The 23,735-nt window shown below is 28.4% G+C and overlaps 1 protein-coding gene across 6 annotated transcripts in view; it reads right to left on the minus strand.

Annotated features, from left to right (window-relative positions):
• Positions 1-483: 483 nt before the first annotated feature.
• The window catches only part of LOC142321221 (cytochrome P450 4C1-like), a 55,015-nt gene continuing 31,763 nt past the window's right edge, over positions 484-23,735 (minus strand). For 4 of the 6 annotated variants that reach the window (XM_075359239.1, XM_075359234.1, XM_075359218.1 and 1 more), the window contains 6 exons: positions 23,159-23,219; positions 15,936-16,051; positions 10,425-10,493; positions 9,603-9,771; positions 7,278-7,463; positions 4,495-4,677 (listed from right to left, as the gene is read on the minus strand). In XM_075359239.1, coding sequence (XP_075215354.1) covers positions 4,517-4,677; positions 7,278-7,463; positions 9,603-9,771; positions 10,425-10,493; positions 15,936-16,051; positions 23,159-23,219 — 762 coding nt within the window. In that variant the 3' untranslated portion in view covers positions 4,495-4,516. Of the gene's footprint in view, positions 1,330-3,811; positions 4,127-4,494; positions 4,678-7,277; positions 7,464-9,602; positions 9,772-10,424; positions 10,494-15,935; positions 16,052-23,158; positions 23,220-23,735 lie in introns of those variants that run through there. The other 2 variants (XR_012755587.1, XM_075359227.1) reach the window with 2 other exon arrangements.

Genomic DNA, 23,735 nt, shown 5'->3' on the forward strand with positions numbered 1-23,735 from the left:
CAGTCATCTTTAAATTTATCAACTTCAAATGTTTTCTGCACTTAATTTTTTTCCTTTTTACAACTTTTAACGCACCCATTTTTTGATTCACCAATTTTTACATTAGAAAAAAAAATTATATTTCACTGTGTTTTTTCGCACATTGAAAAAAATAAAATAAAATTATAACTTCTTTTAAAACAAATAAACTGACAATCTCTTGTGTCTGTGTAATTTACAGCCAAGAACACCTGGTAAAAATTTCAACTCTACATCTTTATTGGTAAGAAAACAGATCACTTATGTGTAAAAATATGGTTTTGAGATATCTTCAATAAAAAAAAAATACATTACATAAATGAAAGTTAAATTCACTTAATGCATGCAAACTAATCAAATTTTTACATTTAACTATTATAACATTGTTTATAAAAAAGTTTACACTTGAAATAACAGAGAAAAATTTACCTCAATAAAAGTGAAATTTTTTTACTCAACAAAAGATATTTTTGAACTGCACATTTACTTCTGAAATTTATTTTAAATTTTATTAACAAATTGAAATTTAAGAAAAAATAAATATAAAGATGAATTAAATAAATTTAAGTTAATTCTTGGGTCATCAAAAACCATTTTTTTTTACACGTTTTTTTTCTTGTTACCTCCGAGACTACCGTTAGATATTGCTTCAAAGAATGAGATGAATGATTTGTAGCGTGTGTGAAAATACCATGCCTGACCAGGATTCGAACCTGGGACCTCCAGATGAAAGGCCGAGACGCTACCACTCGCACCAAAGAGGCCAGCCAAATTTTTTACACATTTAGAAATCTTAAAGCACATTATTTAGGTAGAGAATAAAAACAAAACAAAATCATTTTTTAAAAATCGACAAAATGTACCCAGTGACATATTTCTTCAAAACATAAAAAATTTTCTAATTCTCCCATTTTCATAAATAAGGTCTTAAATTAAAGCTAAAATATTACACAATCATTTGATGCTAAAATTAAAAAAATAAAATAAAATTCAATTTTATCATATAAATTCAATATAAATGGTACTTCCAGAAGATTTTTTGAGACTATATATGCAGTTAAATGGTCCCTTCCTCTATTTTTCCTTACTCTTTGCCTCTTCTTTTTTTGATGATTGTGGAAACTGTGCCAGCTAACTATGTGATTCCACTAGTGGTACCAAGCTGGTTCTAGTAGTCAGTCCTTCATTCAGGTGCAGTGGATGTTATCTCTGCCTTTGAAGTTTTTTGATTAGGTATCCTGTTAGCAGATGATACATAAACCAGAGTATTGTTTGAGAGATCTAACCTGCCACACATTTCCTCCTAAAATCCTGTAGGTTTTAAAGGTTTATAAAATAATTTTGCAAAGTGATTATAACTCCATATTAAAATAATAAGAACAAAAAAAAAATTATGGTTAATTTGCAAAGAGTATATCTTTATCAATAATTAGTGAATATTTGGCTGAAACCTTTCAGGATTATATATTTATTTTGAATTGTTTCAGTTATATCTAAAGTGTTAGTAATACAATTTTCCCATTAAAATCATATAATAATAAATGAACCATTTTTATTTTCTCACTTACAATATGCACTCGCTTAAAAAACCATTTATGAGGGCAAAAGTTTAAGCTTATAACATGTTTCATATTTTTTATGTAAAATTAAAAGAAGAAATTGGTCAAAGATTATTTTAAACTTAACACAAAAAGTTGACTGTTTTGAATTTTACCTATCATAGATGGTAATATATTTACTTGTGAAATTTATTTTAAATTTTATTGATGAATTGAAATTTAAAAATATAAATTAAAATTTAAGAAAAAATAAATTAAAGATGAATTAAAAGAATTTAAGTTAATTCTTGGGTCATCAAAAACCATTTTTTTTTTTTTATACATTTAGAAATCTTTAAAGCACATTATTTAGGTAGAGAATAAATAAGTAAATATTCAATTTAGATTGATATAAAAGTAGATATTACACAGACTGAATTACTAATGGGTTTAGTCATCACTATTAAAAATGTGATAGTGTTAAAATTTATCTGTTTTCAATTTAAAATGTAAAGCATAACTTAAAAAAATACATTGAAATAATACTGTTCAATCAAGCCCCTTTGTTTGAGGTCACATAATAACAGTAGTAATCCATTTATTAACATTTATGAATAACATGAATCAGAATTAAACTGTTTGTATAAAATTATTTTTTATGTCACAATATCATTCTTACATATTGTTATTTTTTATGCAGCATTCTTTTAAATTAAAATAATAGCAATAAAAACAAATCATGTACATTAATAGTTTATTTTCCAAACATTTTAAAATTAATTTAATTATGGTATTGGTATATCCAGAAGGGAGATGAGTCTCTGAAAAGTAAAAATTTCTTATTTCAGAACCAGATAAAAGAATGGGCCTGGATTGACACATAGAAGAATGTTTACCAACACATGAACTGAATTTAGAGTCAAGAGATACATGTGGACTCTTCTTACATATAAATTATCTTACCATTAAGGTGAAACAGTTTTTTAAGCCCTTCTCCTAATTTTCAAGGGATTTAGAGATTTTTTGTGAGATATATTACCTTCTTGCAGAGAAAAAACAAAAATGAGGATGGGAACATGTTTTGTAGTACATTATGAAGAAGTCTAGGAGGTCGAGAGATCCATGACTATGTCAATGCTAATGAAGTTTTCTCTTGTCTGTAAAGAGAAGTTGGCTTGAGAACAGGGACTATTTTGGGGTTACTGAGGTTTTTACTCACACCCCCAGCAATAGAACAATATTTAAAATTGAACTGTTGAGATATTACAATAGAAATCATAATTTTTTTTATGACTGGTGTTCAAGTCACTATGATGACGTTAATTTTTAAAATTTTTTTTTAGAATATCAATACAATAATTCAAATTTTATTGATTGAAGGAGCTTTGGTAGGAAACACCCACTATTAATAGTAGAATCATTGTGAAAAAGAACATTTTGAATGTTGTAATTATTTAACTAAAAAAGTAGTAGCAACAAAGTTCTTGAATGAGAAATTTGTAGTAAGTAAAAGAGTTGATATCAATGCATTTGAGTAGGGAAATGATTGTATATACCAAGTAGCATGCATACGTGAACAAAAAAATAACCATTTTAACAAATAATATGGTCTGAGAATTTGATTACATAAAATTAGGACTTGGCAGGATACTAAATCTGGTACATTGGTATGACAATAGTATGGGAAATATATCATTTAAATCTTATTAAAGCCCAGTGGCTTTAATAATTTTGGCTTTAATTTATTGAGTAATGACTCAATAAAAAATAAAATTTTTCCCTTTCTAACAGATTTTTTTGAGTATTTCTTGGTGTTTATATCTTGTATTATTTAGGAAATTTAATTTTCTAATCTCTCTAACAATTAGAAAGCTTTCAAAAAATTAAATAATTACCTCTGAAAAAATTTATATTTTATTCAGATCATTACATAATCACGCATTACAAATATCATCTGAGGAATGAATAGATTTGCTAGTTTATGAATGAAAAAAAGAACTATCTAGGTGTACAGTATATATGAAAAGATAAAAGGTAACTGATAAAATTAATCAGAACATTGCAAATTACAAAAAATTGAAAATGGGAAATATTAAAAAAAAGGAAAGTGGTTAGTTCATAATAATAAATAAAAATTTAATTATACAAAATATAGTGAATTAAAAAAAAGTTAAAGTAACAAATAAAATCTGGACAAAAAATAAATTTGAGGATGAAAATTTAAATTATTTAAATTTCTAATTCAAATTTATATTAGATATACTCCAGTGACACACAGAAATAACATTAGTTGGAAACTTCAATAGTAAAACACTCCAAAAGTGTTCATCCAAAAAGGACATTAAATTTTTTATTGGTAAACAATTATTATAAGCAAAGCTAAAGGTAACCTTAAAACAAAAGATGCTATAATAGATTTGAAATCACCTTGCTGGTGAAGGTCACTGCCACACATTCTTTCCTCTTCCATAGCCTAAGGTTCCCCTCATTACCGCTACATCATGGTAATAATACAATATTGAATTGTTCCTTTTCTCTTTACAGGTCCATGTTTCATTAACTCATCTTATCTATTTATTAACAAAATATTTATTGCATTACTCTGATGCACATAAGAAGTTACTATCTCACAACTGAAACTCTTTATTTTACATAAAATATTTCCCTAATTTTCCCACATGTTCAAAAATTTCTAAATGTTACAGATAAATTTAAATATAGACTCTAAAACTGGAAAATTCATAAAATTTTACACAAAATCTAAATAAATTGTAGACTGAAAGTCTGAATACTATGGGATAATATTAGGAGGACCAGAATAAGAAATTTTTATATTCTTGCCTTAATTTATTTATTTTTTTATGGTTCTGAGAGTTTATTTAAATTTATTAAAGTTTATACATAATACTAAAAAAATAATATAAAACAAATAAAATCATTAGATGTCATAATATTTTTTTTTACTTTCTAGGAATTAATTTAACTACATATGGTGTTGCAGAACGTAATATAATTCCTGGCACAGGTTTCACTTCATTTAATTTTGTGAAAGATAGCACTCTCATTTTTCTGAATATAGATGAAAGAACAACTTTCATTTCTATCCCAGCAAATTTCTGTCCTGAAATCCAAAATTATGAAAATAATTATGACAAAATAAAATGAAATAAATTGTTATTAAAAATGCAGTGCATGATTAAACATGTTTAAAAAATGGTAATGTAGTTTTTTAAATGTGGTGACAGGTAATACATTATTACTCAGTTAACATTGCGTTTTACACTAAACTTAACAATACAGTTTTTATAATTGTACTGTGCTAAAAATATGAGAAGGATAAGTATTACATGTAACTTAATGAAGCAAACAGTGGCATTAGCTTACCACCAAGAACTCAATCTTATTGAATTAATTAGGGGAACAGTAAAAAACTACATTGCAAAAAACTTTAAAAAAAGTTAGTAGACATTATTAGAATTTGTGGGAAAAAAAAATTCTTCTCTCTCAAAGGAGGCTGTTTTTGTGTAAAATAATAAGCACCGAAAAATATTATTATGATTAGGAAAATTTCATGGATGTCACTGCGCATAGATTTATTATTTTGAACAATGATTCTTGTATATAAACTTGTGATGAAAATGAAGAACAATTGCCAACTCCACTAAAAAATATTTTTTTCTTTTTCATTAGATGGATAAATAAATTACATTTTCTTAACATTAAATAGGTCTATTTGATTACTCACAAATTATTTTTAAAATAATTTTACCGTAAAAATCTGACATCTTATGAGAATAAATCAAAATAAAATTTCATTTTTTTAACCAGTTGATGTTTTCTCCAACCATTTTTCCAGCTACTGCCAATCTGAGTGTATGTATAGGTAAATGCAATTATATATATATATATATAATTACAATTACTTCACTAATTTTATATGCCATTATTAATATATTTATTGATTTTGTGTTTATTATTTTGTTGGTGAAATTTAGAAGATTTTATCTGATGCATATAGATAATCATACCCATAGTATAATTGTTATAATTTTTATTATATTCTTTTAATGTGACAGTATTGCATTTTTTCTAGATTGCTTATTTTTAATCTTTTTATTCAAGATATCAATATATTATTTTTATTATTATATAATTTTTTCTATTTTACTGGTTGAAACATAATTTATTTCTCTGTTTAATTTTATGCCATTTAGAACCTTACTGCCAAGATTGGTAAAGGGAAATGCATTAATTTGTTTGGGATATCGGCTTGGAAGACGGGATGTTAGAGGAGAGAGGCTGGTTCAATTTGTTCAGAATAAAGGAAGTGTGGTGATAAATACATTTTATAAATTGCCATCCAGGATATTATACACATGGATATCACCTAAGAATACAGTTAGACAGAGACACAGTTAGTAAGAAATCAAATTGATTTCATCATGTTCAGAAGAAGATATAAAAACAGTATGAAATCTATTAAAGCATGTCTAGGTGTGACTATAGCTTCTGATCATAATCCTGTAGTTACAACATTGAAGTTTGAATTTAAAGAAACCTCATTAAAGGAGTGGAGTTGATCACCAATTTAAATCAAATAAATTCTCATGTTTAGGTCATATTTTAAAAGGACAAATACTCCAATTATTAAATAATTATTCAAGCAGAATAGTGGTGAAAAGAGTGTAGGAGAAGATGTACATTGCGGCTTCAGAACTTGAGAAAGGTTTAGCTGCTCGTGGGACCTTTTCAGACTCAAGTTTTACAGTTTGCAAATAGTCATGTTTATTCCCAACCTTTGAAAAAAATAGCACCTTAATATTTGTATTGTTCCTTATCATTTTTAATTTTAGTCCTATCAGTAAGAGATATACCTGAATCAGTTAGTAAGATTTAGAGAGATTTCTTACTAAATGAATCATTATAAAATCAACAATTAATCATTAATCTATTATTTTAAAGAAGATTAGGTATTTATTTGTGTAACCCACCAGGTTGGTCTAGTGGTGAGCTCATTATCGCAAATCAGCTGATTTCGAAGTTGAGAGTTCTTATATTCAAATACTACTAAAGGCAGTTACTTTTATTTGGATTTGAAGACTAGATCATGGATACACTGGTGTTCTTTGGTGGTTGGGTTTCAATTAACCACATACATCAGGAATGGTCGATTCAAAACTACATTTTATTTACATTCATACATATCATCCTCATTCATCCTCTGAAGTAATACCTTATGGTGGTTCCAGAGGCTAAACAGAAAAAGAAAGGTATACAATTTGTCTGTTCTGTTAACCAATGATCAACAAAACAGCTTGTTTTATGGTTACAATTAATATGAACTGTATACCATTCATGTTTTCTTTTTATTTATTTATTTATTTTTTTATAAATTGCAGTGTTCATTGCATTGTCTTTTACATGCTAATATCCACAAAAACAATTGAAGTTCTGTTTTTTTTTCTTTTATTGTAAATATTAATTCCACGTTACTTTGTGTATATTGGTAATTATTTTAGATACAATAAAAGTTGATGCATTTTATTAATGGTCTTATTGGGTAATCAAATTTGTTAATATTTGGGAGCTTATACAAATGGATGATTTTTTTATTATAAAAAAAATATTTATTACTATTAAATAGGACAAAAAAATTTAAAATTATTTTTTTTATAGAATCTTTTATCTCAATAAATTAACTATTATTAACAAATAAATGACCTATACAATTCCTAGGACCACCACTGAATGGAATGTATGCAAATGGATGTCTCTTTTGAACTTCTTCTGGGAGGAATCTGTCCGGATCAAATTTCTCTGGATTAGGGTAGTATTTAGAATTCCGATGAAGTGTATAAGGTAGTACAACTACATTTGTTGTTGCTGGAATAATGTATCCTTCATGACCTGTAAAAATAAAACAAAATAAAATGTTTAATTCATTATTAATTTTTTAAGTTTTTCAGCATCAAAGTAGATGAATACTGTTTTAATTATCTACACTAAAGCATGATTTAAAATTTTATTTAATTTAAAACACTGCAACACTTCAGAACTAACAATTATTAATAGTTTTTAATTACATTATTTAATTCATTCATATTTTATTTAAATTTATTTTGAGGCAGGTTGTTACCTAAAAACAAACAATTAATTTTTAGATTAAAAAGAAACAGGCAAGTAATGTATCACATATAGATTCACTAACATTGCATTTTAAACAATACTAATAAAATCATCATAATTATAATCACCAATCCTGCTGCCATAAAAAAATGAAAACTTATGAAATATAATCAATTTCTGATGAATTTTCATTAAATGTTGCATTAATAATGAATGCAAATTCCTTCATTTACCTCAACCTCCAAGAAAAACCCTACATACAACACTGTGATGGGCTTTTTCTATCTAAATCCTACACAAGAGGAAGTCATAAAAAAAAGATTATAATCATGATCTTCGATTTGAAGTATGAAATGCAGAAGTTTATTTAAGAATGGGAAGGTAGATAACTGAAATGATAAATAATTACATTAACATTAGATGTGGAAGTAAATAGAAATATGAGCAGATTTTTTTTGGGAATTATAGTATAATCAGTACAAAATCTAAAAGCTGATACACAGAAATAATAATAATAATACCAACATAGGTAAAAAAATATGCTATTACAAACAACAAAGTAGGAGAATTATTTTAGGATGGTCATAGGGTTAGCCAACAATAGCAGCATAATAAAATAATGCATATTAAAATACCTATCTCTTCAACAGACCATAAAGTGATAAACCAGATATCTAAGAGATAGATGAGGCGAACAAATATGTAAAACAAGATGTCAATTTTTCAGTATGGTAGACTGGAAACCACGGTAGTTGAAGAACAAGAGAAAATAGTTGAAAAATGTAGACTCAAAGTGAATGATGTATCATGCTTTCAGAATTTTCTACAGAATATAAATAAAAACAGTTTAAATAAATATAAATAAAATTTAAGCTTATTTTAGTTTTCATATTTACATAGCTGTTGACATACTAAACCTAGACAATCCTTCATGATTTTACATTAAAGTAATTTCTTAAAGATGACAGATGGTAGCCATTCAAGATTATGCATTCATGCAATTTTTAATGCAGATCTCCTGTAACATCTGAACAGAGATAGATAGAGAGAGACTAAAGATGATAATGGAAAAGTTATAATTTTAAGAAAACACCTTAATCCTGAGTTGTTATGAAAGTGGATTCAGTAGAAAACGAATGAAATCAATAAAAATGAAAAGCACAAACTTAAAGCAACGGAAAAGAAGATTTTTAATTTTAAGTGCCATCTCCATCTCTGCTAAATTTATGGTCCCTTTCTTCCTTTTAGGTTTTTATTAATTCCTTCCTAATCCATTGTCCTTTCTCCGAATTTTTTGTTTGTTTTCATAATTATATTCTAGGCAATTAATTATGAGAGCATTATGTAGTTTAAATAAATGTGAGTTATTTTTGTAAATAATTATAATAATTCTTTTAGATTCCACTATAATTTTTTTAGTCATATGACGGCTAATATAGTTTTAAAAAAAAGCATTTTGCAAAGAAAGCATTTTGAAAGAACAATCTGTACATAATTTTATGTATTATTTCAGGAGTGAAATACCCAAGGCCAACATTGAAGTATAATTTCAATAAAATAATAAAAAATAATGAAGCCATTCACTTATCATAACACTTTGCCAGTATAATAAAATATTCATATATAATTCAAATTAGGCAGGTTAATAAAGTATCAAATTAAGAGGTTTTGAGATGAATATTGTAAATATATTTGCTGTGCATTATTATTTGGCCCATTTATTCCATTCTTCAATTCTGTTATTTGACTTTAAAATGGACATGAAGAAGGGTAAAAACAACAAAGGAAAACAACAACTGGACTGTAAATAAACACCTTGTGGTAAAAAGTTCAACGAAAAATAGAATGGAACATGGAACAACAATAGAACAGAAAAATGACTAATGCCAAACAAGGATAAAATTAATTAAAATTACTTACCAAGATCAAGATCTGAATATAATTTTCTTATTATACAAGGTACACTGGGGAACAGCCTTAATGTTTCTTTTATAATTCTGTCTAGATAACTGAGCCGATTCAAATCTTCCATGGTTACTTCCCTGTCAGAGTCACCAAATACTTCATCCAACTCTTCAAAAAGACATTCCTAAAATAATGTTCTTGTTTTAGAAGCAGGATTTTGTTAAAACATCCTTTATTTATAAAGAAGTATTTTATATATGAGACTTCATGCATTTGATATAGTATGAAATTATTCTTTTGTATAAAAGCATATGAAAATTGGAAGGATTTTGAAGGATATTAAGGAGTATGTATATACTTCCTAATGCAGCCATATTTTACAGTTACATAGATGTAGATATAAAATTACATTAATTTTTTTTTTCAAATCTTAATTTATAAACAGGATGCACACTCAAACAAATAACCCCCCTCCCCACCCGCTAGTAACATACTGTCAACATTTGCAAGTACACTAAAACAGAATTGCTTTGTGAGATGATATGATATCCCTTGAACTATATACTATTTCCTCTTTGATATTTCTTCCTGTATATAATCTACAACACTGAAACTTTACACACCATAAAAAACTGTATTAACATCAAAAGTGCTCATCAGCATAAGGGTGTGAAATATGACCAAAAGAATAGAGAATAATGCAAACCAATCATACAGTTGTGACAAAAAAAATATTTTTACTTAGAAAGATAAGTTTCCAATGCAGCACTACAGCAACTGCTACAGTATGTATATTTACTCAATAAAATAATAAAAGTTGACAAAAGAAGACATTACCTGAATATCTGGATTGTGTCCCAAGATAAATATTGCTGATGAAATTGCTGCTGATGATGTGTCATATCCCTGCATAATCAAAACAAATAACAATGTAAAACTATAAAATCAATTATTAGTTGTTCACATTTAGAAAGAGTAAATACATGATAATTTTGACGAGCAATATATTTAAATATATTTGTGTTATTCATAACTTATTTTTAAAAATTATTAGTAATTAAAAACTCATTTTAAAATGAAATTTCTCCTGATAATCTTTTTATAGCATCTTCTAAGTGAAATTACCAATGAAATATATAATATTGGTAATATATATATATATTTACGGTACTTCAGATTAAATCCAATTATTCTGCTAAAGCAGGAGCTGAATAATTAGTTCTCTAAAGCTCTTATGGAAGAAAAACATTCAGGCAGTGAGAAGGTGAGTAGCTAATAATTTTTAATATGAAAAAAAAATGTATAATACACATTTTATGTTGCCAATCTACAAATTTATTATATATACAGACTTAAAAAAATAAATATTAATATGAGAGAGTAATATTTAAATATAATTTTCTCAGAAAATAAAAATTGAAATCAATGCAAAAATAATTATTAAGAGTGAAGAATACAGAACAATTAGCCTAACTACTCATGCATAAAAAATCTTAACTTGAATTCTGTACAAAAGAATTGAGAGGAGAGTGGAGTTAGTGTTAGGAAGACCAATTTGGTTTGAGGAGGAATGTAGGGACAAGGGAAGCAATTTTAGTGCTCATATTAATAGTAGAAGAAAGATTATAGATAAACAAATCAACATACATCGCATTTATAGACCTAGAAAAGGCATTTAATAATGTACACTGTAATAAAATGTTCAGCATTTAAAAACATTTACAGTTCAAGTATAGAGATAGAAGAACAATTGTTACATTTATAGGAACCAAACTGCAACAGTAATAGTTGAAGAACACAATAAAGAAGCTATAATAAAAAAGGGAGTCCAAAAAGGATGTTCCCTATCCCCATTTCTTTTTAATCTTTTTATAGAACTGGCAGTTAATGAACAATTTAGGTCCAGAATAACAGTGCAAGGTAAAAAGATAAAGATGCTATGATTTGCTGATGATATAGTCATTTTAGCTGAGAGTAAAAACGATTTAGAAGAAACAATGAACGGATGGATGAAGTCTTATGCAAGAACTACCGCATGAAAATAAACAAGAACAAAATGAAAGTAATGAAATGTAGTAGAAATAATGAAGATGGACCACTGAATGTGAAAATAGGAAGAGAAAAGATTACAGAGGTAGAAGAATTTTGTTATTTGGGAAGTACAATTACTAAAGATGGATGAAGCAAGAGCAATATAAAATGCCGAATAGCACAGGGAAATAAGCCTTCATTCAGAAATATAATTAGTTTACATCAAAAATTAATTTAAATGTCAGGAAAACATTTTTGAAAGTGTATGTTTGAAGTGTAGCTTTATATGGAAGTGAAACTTGGACAATCAGAGTACCTGAGAAGAAAATATTAGAAGCTTTTGAAATGCAGTGCTATAAGAGTGTTAAAAATAAGATGGGAGGGTAAAGTGACAAATGAAGAGGTGTTGCGGCAAATCAATGAAGAAAGAAGCATTTGGAAAAATATAGTTAAAAGAAGAGACAGACTTATAGGCCACATATTAAGGCATCTTGGAATAGTCACTTTAATATTGAAGGGACAGGTAGAATGGAAAAATTGTGCAGGCAGGCAATGTTTGGAATATCTGAAACAAATTGTTAGGGATGTGGGATGTAGCGGGTATACCGAAATGAAATGAATGGGACTAGATAGGGAATCTTGGACAGCTGCATCAATCCAGTAAAATGACTGTAGACAAAAAAAAAAGAATAATTAAATTGGTTATGTAAATTCAGTTAATAAATTAACATTTAATATAATCCATCTTAAAGCATGTTGATATGTACTCAAAATATTTTGGCTTACTTGAAAGCCATCATCAGGAGATAAAATTATTGCATCACAGTCAAAAGTTTAAAAAATCACAGTTAAAATGTAAAAACAGTTATGACTATCTGGTCCTACCAGTATACCGAGGGAATATATACATGTACTCTGGTGGATTAAATGAAAGAGGCGGATTAAAATGAGAGTACGTGTATATTCTTTCAGTATACTGGTAGGACCGGACAGTAATGACTATTTTTACATTTTAACTGTGAATTTTTAAACTTTTGACTATGATGCAATAATTTTATCTCCTGATGATGGCTTTCAAGTTAGCAAAAAAATATTGAGTGCATATCAACGTGCTGATAATGTGTATTACATTAATTGTTAATTTATTTATTTAACATATCAGCGGTACCATGTTTGAGGAAGTAAATTCAGTTACAGAGTCGATACAGAAAAAAATGTAATATTTAATTTTTTAAAAATGGGACTCAGATCTTTTTTTTTTTAAATTCACATGATTGGAAATATGAGAGAGGGGGATATTGAAGGTATTTATTGCAACTGTAAATGTTGTTTATTACTGGAAATAATTTTGGCAAAGCCTAAAAATATTGTTTTTGATGTTTATTTATGTAACTAATTTATTTTCAACATTTATTTATGGATTAAATTGCACAATTATGTCCTTTATTTAAAATAACTGTAATTAATTACAATATATAGATCGTAAATATCACCATCATATAGTTAAAGTTAGTTTTCACCATATAGTTAGTTTTTTACAGTTTTTTTAACTGATCTCTCTAGATCTTTTTCTTTATTTTTTCCTGTTTAGCCTCCGATAATTACCTTTCAGATAATACTTCAGAGGATGAATGAGGATGATATGTATGAGTGTAAATGAAGTGTAGTCTTGTACAGTCTCAGTTTGACCATTCCTGAGATGTGTGGTTAATTGAAAACCCAACCACCAAAGAACACTGGTATCCACGGTGTCCGGTATCCTAGTATTCAAATCCGGATCTTTCCAGATCTGTTTTAATCAGTCCTTCTATCAGTCTGATAAGTCCCACTTAGCTTTTCTACTTTGAATAAGTTTCTACTCTCATTCAATGTCATTACTCCTATATTTTTCACTTTCCATTTAATTTCTAATCTCCTCCATGCCCACGTATTAAATGCCTTCAGACCTTTTCCTTTTCCTAGTGACTTGTTTCAGCAGAAATACTTTATTTATCATTAATGGAAGTAGTACCCATGAAATTAAAATAATTCTTAATAACATTTGCCAAAATGCTTCTACAAATCAAACTTCATCTTATAATGTAATAATTATTTATTTTTATTTAATGCTTTCTTAGCATTATTCATGTTTTTTATTGTCACTCTACTCTACCACTCTACATTCTTATTATCACTCTACTCATGTTTTTATTTTGTTTTCACTTTTTAAATCTTCTGTTGACATGGCACCCAAATACTGCACTGTTTTATTAGTTCAATTTTTCCTTCTTTCAACTAGACATAAAAATTCAACTTATCCTATCCTTATTACTTTGGTTTCTTAATATTCATTTTCATGCACTCATTTTATACTCAATATATAGCATCAATATATTTTCATACTCAAATATTCTTCAAACATGTCTGAAGAAGTTTTTACATTGCAAAGAGTATAAAAATGAATACATTTTGGGATATCAAATAATATAAAATAATCACAGTCCAAATAAATGTCATAAATGGGAAAAAAAATGTTCTTTGGTTTAAATGAATTGATTTATACATGTTACAATATATGTAGAAATACAATTATTCTATAGTGATGTACATGACTACTGGAAAAACAGTAAATTATGAAAGCTGAATAATATAAGATAGGGACTAGGTTAACTGATATGAGACTGATTGTACTGACTTATGTTAATAATTAATAACAGTCAATAAGTAGGTATCAGAGATATAACCTGTGGCTGAGCTGAGATCCCATAGCCATAAAACTGTGTATGCTAGAACTTATTAAGAGATTATGAACAGTTGAACGGTTCTATATTTAGAAGTTGGTCATAATAAATTTTTGGCATTGGATATGTATGTCATCTGAACAAGTGTGCTTTTATTTATGTAGTGCATACCCTAGTATTCTTCATAGTACTTCAGATCAGATATAACTGTGAGGTAATTCTTAGAAAAATGTCTCTACATTACTAATTTGTGATTTACACTATGTCAACCAGTCTTACTTATGACTTAAAGAATATATAATGCTTGAAGTACAAGATTTATCCATCTAAGTAACTAACTTTAGGAGTAATGATGTTCAGTATATAGCAATGCAACAAAGATGTTAATTGTTGTTGATATAAATTCAATTTTAATGAGCTTGACATACAGCACAGGAAAAGCATAGTCAGTTCAAAAAAATTTCACCCTAAAACTACACAACACATTTCCTAATACGGCTGGTATTTGATGTTTTTTGTTCTAAATGCTATGCTGTTTGTAAGTTGATTTATATGTTTCAAGTCCAATTGGAAAATTTTTGCTTGTTTTCTTATGGAACTAAACAGAAGTAATAACACAAGTCTAACTTTTTCACATTTAAATGTTGTAATTAAAACTTTCATTAATGCTTTCATTCTTATGGGCTTTTATAACTTTTTGCAAAAAAAAAGAATAAGTTTTTCTTTTGGTATCTTAAAAATGAAAATAAAATGATAGGATAAGATTATGAAAATAAATTATTCATATTATTGCTTAGAACTGCTGTATGAAACACAAAGTTTAAATTTATAATGCCTTAATAAAATAATTCATTATCATACATAAAAAATATTATACCATGTAGAATAAACATTATTACGAACTATGCATTTCGACAAATTCATACTATATTAAAATATCTATGGTAGTTTAGTGTCAAATTAGGATTTCGTGTTTTGTTTGTCCTCTTCTCCTAATCTGAGATACGTTATTCATATTCAAGTCATTAGCTTTCCTCTTCCAAATTTTCTTTTAACTTTCACTGATTATTATAAATAACTTTCACTGATTAATAAATAAAAAAGATTACGTACAAAAGTAACCTACATATAAAAACACTTGTCCACATAATTGGATAATAGGAGGTGATAGAACTCTATTGTACAATATTATTTGGCTAATGGAGCAAGCATTACTTTTTAACATAAACCAACCATCTTTTTTAGAGATAGAAACTGCCTCTTTCCAATGATTCTATGCTAAGAGATTATTGCTCTGCTTACTATAATTTGTAGTACTGTGTAGGTGAAAGGAATTCACCTTATAGTTAATATAAAATTAAGCCTATAAATTTGTGAAGATAACTTAGATTTTTTTGGTTAAAAACAGACTCTTTATGCTTAAATATATAAACTTATTACATTTTCCTAGGAGTGCAATTTACAAATGTAATTTTTTTTATATATCAATTATTGTTATTCTTCTATCACTATAAATTTTTTTCAACAATAAATCACATAATTGTAACATACCAAGGGTGGCCATCTTACAGTACTTGGAATTTAAGTTATTACTCACTTCAAACATGAATGTATCAACTTCTTCTTTAATATCATCAAAAGTTAGTATTCCTGGATCAGTTTCATTAAGTTCAAGTAGAAAGTCTAAAAATGTTCTTAAATTTTTCTTTCCAGCTAAAAGAGAAATAAATAAAAATATATAGTATATAAAAAATATACAATTAAAACAATGAATAAAAAAATATGTTGGTGAATTTTATCCTATCAGTTTATTGGTCCTTCCTCTTGTAATCACTCAACTTTGCTTCTGAAAAGAGAGCTTTAATGCTTTTTTTAAAAATTTTAATCGATAAACAACCACAATTAGCAGGTGAAAACTGCAAAGGAGAAAAACACCTCCCCTTTTGATTGCAATCGACTTGAGAAAAAATGTCCAAAAAAGCCTAATTCCAAAAATTTGGATTTTGGACTTTTTCTTAACTACAGTAATAAGTCCTCTTTGAGAGCTTTTCAATGATATACCTACCATAAGCGGTACTTATTTTCATTGGTTCTAGAGTTATAGCCAAATAAAACTTAATGAAATCTTTGAATCTTATAAGGGGAAGGCACATCAGTTCGAATCCAACTTCATTTCCTTTTTTTTTTTAATTTAAATATATTGATTTATTAATAATAAATTTAAATATTTATTTAATAAGTTTTTATAATAAATAATAATTCAATAACAATAAAAAAAAAAAAAAATGAAATAATGAGAAGTATTGGTGAAATAAAATTTTATATGGTTTTCATTAAAAAAAAAAAAGTGTATTTGTAATTCATTAGGTGTACAAGGAGGGGTCATTCACCCAGGGGTTCCGGGTTCGAATCCCGGTCAGGCATGGCATTTTTCACACACGCTACAAATCATTCATCTCATCCTCTGAAGTAATGCTTAACTGTGGACTCGGAGGTTAAACAAAAAAAAAAAAAAAGAAAAAAAAAGTGTACAAGGAAGTCATGTGGTATCCACATCAGATTTTTTTTAATTTGTACACACACATAGAATATGCTCATTTTTCAACATAATCCTCTCCTACTTATTCCACTTAGTTTACTTTTTAAGAAACTTTAATTCCTTCCTGGAAGAAATTTTTCTACCTGTTCTGTAGAAAACGTTTCACTGCTTTCATCATATCTATCAGAATAAAAATGATTCCCTTACAACTCTTCTTCCAGTGGACCAAAAAGATGAAACTGCTTGAAGCCAGGTTAGGATTGTATGGTGAGTGGTCCAAGAGCTAAAATCTGAGATCTTGAAAACAAAGGATTGTTTTGTTGGCCATTTAAAGTTGAGTGTTTTCCTAAAGGAAAATTAGATTTTTGAAAATTTAACAAGGCTTTTGATCTCAATTTTTGATGTCAGTGATTGCAGTAGTTCATTATTTTACATAAAAGTAATTTTTTAAGGATAATATACACTAGATTGTGACCTTTCATAATTAAGTATCCTTGTATTCATAAATTCAATTTCACTGTAACTTACTGCAAACCTCGTGGAAACCACTTCAATCTCTTCATAGGTCTTAACTTAACTAAATCAATATGCTTATAAGGATGATGAAAAACATTTGGCTTTTTAAAAATCCTCATAAAAAATCTGATGATCTCACAGGCCAAATCATGTAGCCACTATGGAATATAATGTGATTTCTAACCTCTCCCATTAAAATCATGTGTTTTCAATTCTTGGACCTCCTAATTCTAGTATATGAAAAGTAAAACCTAGAGCTAACATTTTACCAAAAATTTCATGAGACAACCTAATGTCACACTGTCACCATGCAGAAAGGGTGACCTACTGACAAGTATAAATTAATAAAAACATAAACACTAATTTAACAAACATTAATAAATCACCTGTAAGTGTAACAACAGATACTTGCTGTGTATCAACACGATTACTACAGGAATAATAAAATAAATTTTTTTGTAGTAGTATTAGACAGATAATTAGTAATAATGTTGCTGTAAGATTATGCTGATAATACTTAAATAAGCAGTGGGCAATGAATCATTTGATTTATAATTATTAACACAGTACAGTTTTGTTTTGACTGTGTTGAATTGCTATGTATTGACATGTGGATGAGAATGGTATGACATGTACAAAAACAATTATCTACCAGTTTGAAATGAGCAACTGTATGCATGTAGAGTGTATCCAACCATTCATACAAAAAAAAAAAAAAATTGCCTCATTTGTGCAGAAGTGTAAAGAGTTCCCAACTGAATTGAAGATATACAGATATACTTTAAAATTCAGCTGTCATCAAATACAGCTTTAACAAATGTTCAAGTTCATTATTTCAGCCACATAATCACTTAATCACATAATTACTAAAATCTCATTTTTATAAACTACTTTATATTTGCATTGGAATGTCACATTACTACACCATCAAGGTGAATGACATGAACCATCACATGGCATTTACCTAGAGGCAAATATCGTAGTTACTTAGGGGCATCTAGTGATACATCCAGTGAAACTCAAGAAGATCATAGATCATATCAACACAAAATTATACCTTGATATAGAGATGACAACACAAAATGGAGCCACTTTAGGGGGTTAATAGACCAACAGCAGTAAAGAAAAAGACTAATAGAAATCCATATAGGAAGTGATGCATGTTTCCTACAGGGAAGATTGTGGTTTCTGAGTCAAATTCCAATTTGGCTATCATAAGAAAATAATGGAAAATGTGTTTGAAGAGTAGTTTACAAAATTATTACTATTACTGAATTATAAATCATAATTGTAATGGATATTGCATCAGATCACAATAATAATCACAATAAAGATTAAAAACTGCTCAAGATAAAAAAAAATTTGAAGAGCTTATTAAATTTTGAATGGTAAAAAACGTAATAATGCATATACTGATTAACAAAATAATGTATTAACTTTTTTTTAATTACTTCTTTTCATTGCAACTGAACCTAATTGAATTGTAGTCAGAGGCTTTATTGGCTTCTAATAACGTAATAGTTCAATTAAAAGATGTTTGAGAATTTTCAGAAAAAGACGTTTCTAATGATACAACAGAAATATGGAAAAGTAACATAACTAGCATTAAATCAAAAAAGAGAAGAAATTGGGAGTTCAATTATGTTTATGATGAGATGGTAGACGATTTAATTATTATACTCTATGAAGACTCACTCCCTCTATGAATCATGAGACCTTGCCATTGGTGAGGGAGCTTGAGTACTCAATGATACAGAGTAGCTAGACCGAAGGTGCAACCATATTGGAGAGGTACCTGTTGAGAGCCAGACTAAGGAATGATTCCTGAAAGAGGGCAGAAGCTCTTTCAGTAGTTGTTAAGGGCGTAGGTCAGGACGACTTAAACGGTCACATCAACATCACTCAGTCCTTTGAGTACTGCGCAGCTGAAAGCAATGGAAAACTACAGCTACTTTTTTCCAAGAAAATGTAGCTCTCTGCATTTTCATATAGCAATGATGGAGGTACCTTCCTTGGTAAAATATTCCAGAGATAAACTAGTTTCCTGTTCGGATCTCCGAGTGGGAACTACTAAGGAAGGGGTCACCAGAAAATTAAAAAATAACATTCTACAAGTCGGAGCATGGAATGTTAGAAGTCTAAAAAAGGTTGGTAGGTTAGAAAATTTAAAGAGGGGAATGGATAGGATAAATGTAGTTGTAGTAGGAATTAGCGAGGTTTGGTGGGAAGAGGAAAACAACTTTTGGTTAGGTGATTTTAAAATATTAACTCAGCTGCAAATAATGGGCAAGCAGGAGTAGGTTTCGTAATGAACAAGAAGATAGGGAAAACCAAAAATGATAGTAAACGTCTATATGTCTTTAAGCGCCCATGATCATGATGAAGTAGAGTGTGTATACAAAGAAATTGATGAAGCAATTAAACACATAAAGGGAGATGAAAATTTAATAATAATAGTTGGAGACTGGAATGCAAGCATTGGAAAAGGCAAGGAAGGAAATATTGTGGGTGAATAAGGGCCGGGCAAAAGGAATCAAAGAGGAGACCGACTTATAGAGTTTTGCACAAAGTATAATTTAGTAATTACCAACACCCAGTTTAAAAATCATATAAGAAGAATATACACATGGAAAAAGCCAGGCGATACGGCAAGGTATCAGATAGATTATATCATGGTTAAGCAAAGATTTAGAAATCAACTCGTCGACTGCAAAACTTACCCTGAAGCAGATATTGATAGTGACCATAATTTAGTGATAATGAAATGTAGATTGGGGTTTAAAAACCTGAAGAAAAAGTATCAGATGAATCGATGTAATTTAGAGAAGCTTGATGAAGAGGAGGTAAAGAAGATTTTTGAGGAGGACATCGCAACAGTTCTGATTAAAAAAGATAAAGTAGAAAATGTTGAAAAAGAATGGGAGGATGTTAAAAAGGAAATTCTTAAATCAGCAGAAGTGAACTTAGGCAAAACAAAAAAAAACTGGTAGAAAACCTTACATATCAGAGGATATATTGCAGCTGATGGATGAACATAGAAAATATAAGAATGCTAGTGATGAAGAAAGTAAAAGGAACTGTCGACAATTAACAAATACTATAAACAGGAAGTGCAAACTAGTGAAAGAAGAGTGGATTAAAGAAAAGTGTTCAGAAGTGGAAAGAGAAATGAACATTGGTAAAATGGACGAAGCATACAAGAAAGTTAAGGAAAATTTTGGGTAATTTAAATTAAAATCTAATAATGTGTTAAACAAAGATGGTACACAGATTTATAATACGAAATGCAAAGTCGATTGGTGGGTGGAATTTATTGAAGAGTTATATGGAGGAAATGAATTAGAAAATGGTGTTATAGAAGAAGAAGAAGAAGTCGAAAAGGATGAAAGGGGAGAAACAATATTGAGATCTGAATTTAAGAGAGCATTAAAAGATTTGAATGCCAGAAAGGTCCTGGAATAGACAGAATACCTGTAGAATTACTGCGCAGTGCAGGTGAGGAAGTGGTTGATAGACTATACAAACTGGTGTGTAATATTTACGAAAAGAGAAAGTTCCATCAGACTTTAAAAAGAGTGTTACAGTCATGATACCAAAGAAAGTAGGAGCAGATAAATATGAAGAATAAAGAACAATTAGCTTAGCTAGCCATGCATCAAAAATCTTAACTAGAATTCTGTACAGAAGAATTGGGAGGAGAGTGGAAGAATTGTTAGGAGAAGACCAATTTGGCTTCAGAAAAAGTATAGGGACAAGGGAAGCAATTTTAGGCCTCAGATTAATAGTAGAAGAAAGATTAAAGAAAAAACCAACATACTTGGCATTTATAGACCTAGAAAAGGCATTCGATAACGTAGACTGGAATAAAATGTTCAGCATTTTAAAAAAAATTAGGGTTCAAATACAGAGATAGAAGAACAATTGTTAACATTTACAGGAACCAAGCAGCAACAGTAATAATTGAAGAATATAAGAAAGAAGCCATAATAAGAAAGGGAGTCCGACAAGGTTGTTCCCTATCCCTGTTACTTTTTAATCTTTACATAGAACTAGCAGTTAATGATGTTAAAGAACAATTTAGATCTGGAGTAACAGTATAAGGTGAAACGATAAAGATGCTACTATTTGCCGATAATATAGTAATTCTAGCTGAGAGTAAAAAGGATTTAGAAGAAAAAATTAACGGCATGGATGAAGTCCTACGCAAGAACTACTGCATGAAAATAAACAAAAACAAAATGAAAGTAATGAAATGTAGTAGAAATAATGAAGATTATGAAGAGAAAAGATTATGGAGGAAGAAGAATTTTGTTATTTGGGAAGTAGAATTACTAAAGATGGATGAAGCACAAGAGATATGAAAGCAAAACAAGATTTCAGTCAGAAATATAATTTGTTTACATCAAAAATTAATTTAAACGTCAGGAAAAGATTTTTGAAAGTATGTGTTTGGAGCGTCGTTTTATATGGAAGTGAAACTTGAATGATCGGAGTACCTGAGAAGAAAAGATTAGAAGCTGTTGAAATGTGGTGCTACAGGAGAATGTTAAAAATCAGATTGGCAGATAAAGTGACAAATGAAGAGGCGTTGCGGCGAATCAATGAAGAAAGAAGCATTTGGAAAAATATAGTTAAAAGAAGAGATGGACTTATAGGCCACATAGTAAGGCATCCTGGAATATTAGAGTCAGGTAGGAGGAAAAAATTGTGCAGGCAGGCAACGTTTGGAATATGTAAAACAAATTGTTAGGGATGTAGAATGTAGGGGGTATACCCAATTGAAACAACTAGCACTAGATAGGGAATCTTGGAGATCTGCATCAAACCAGTCAAATGACTGAAGGCAAAAAAAAAAATGAAGACTCAACTAATGAAAATTCAGTAGGTGATCCATCATCAGATGAAGCCTTAGCTAATGTAGAATAATTTACAGCTTGTAAAGGTAAAAAAATTTTATTGGGTAATTTGTTTTAATTTCCCAAACATGGTTACCGTTGATATATTTAATAAATTATTAAAAAATGAAAAACCACCTTACCAGCAAATTAAGTGTGACGAGATCTTTCGGTTTATTTCAGAACCACCATCAGGAGTTAAAATATTATAATTAAGTTAAAAAATTAAAATAATGTCCAGGTAAAAATACTTATACAGTCATGACTGCTTGCATTCTAACAGTATACTCAACTAACAACAATAAACTGACTAACTAACCTCTCCTAACCTCAACTAACAAACAGTAATTTGTTTTACTTTGTATTGATGTATAGATGTATACAAACATTATAGTGTGGCAATAGATTTCTATAAAATTTTAAAATGAAAACAAAATAAATAAAGTAATTTGAAAAAATATGATTAGTAAAATACATAACAATAAATTTTATTCTCTAAGTTAGTATTTTGATGTTGGCTTTTGATATTCTCATATATGGTAATATAATTATTATTATAAATACTAAAACTCTGACAATATTAACATCATTAGTGTTTAGAATGGATCAAACTAAGTTCTCAATGCAGCCCATTTTTATTGTTTATTTTTGCTATCTATCAACATTAGATAGAATTTAGAACATTTTCTCCTACCTACTTTTCTACAACTATTAAATAAATAGTAAATAATACAACATTAAAAAAACTAAATAAAGAAGTTATTTTCTCAAAAAATAATAAAATTCTTTCTTAACATTTGAATGAAGTTCAGTAACATCTTTTACTGAAGGCAATCTACAAGTTATTTTAAAAATACTTGTCTGTCTCACCTTTTGTTGATTGATTTGTGAAGCTGTTTGAAATTTTTCTCTCTTTTCTTTCTGTAATAATCTGAAATAAATTATAAGTAATCATTGGCAACACCAATATAAATTCTAATGTTATAAATACTTAAAATTAATTATTTAAAAAATGATCAAATTATACTTCTTGGTACTATTTGGTGTTAAGTACCATTTGGATATGTATTTTATAAAATATTAATGGAAATGTCAGAGATGTCTTTCATATAAATCCCTCAAGCAATTAATGGCTTCTAGTAGCCATCAGTCTACAAAGAACACAAGTAAATTTCACAAACAAAAAATTACATACATTGTACCAATCTTACAACTATTTTAAGAAATATGAGTGGTCACTAACTAATGCATAAGTACCTGACTGATTACATACAAAATTAAACCAATAAGTTCATACTCATACATGAACTCTCTACAGACTGTTATGTACTTAATTTGCATAATATATTTACATAGCACTATCAAAAAGTTTTAACTGATAATTTTCTTTGCGATGTAGCAAAAAATATACTTGCCATACTAATTTTATGATTTTTTTTGCATCTGT

This window comes from Lycorma delicatula, chromosome 1, assembly GCF_047948215.1.
Source record: "Lycorma delicatula isolate Av1 chromosome 1, ASM4794821v1, whole genome shotgun sequence".
Lineage (NCBI taxonomy): Eukaryota > Metazoa > Arthropoda > Insecta > Hemiptera > Fulgoridae > Lycorma > Lycorma delicatula.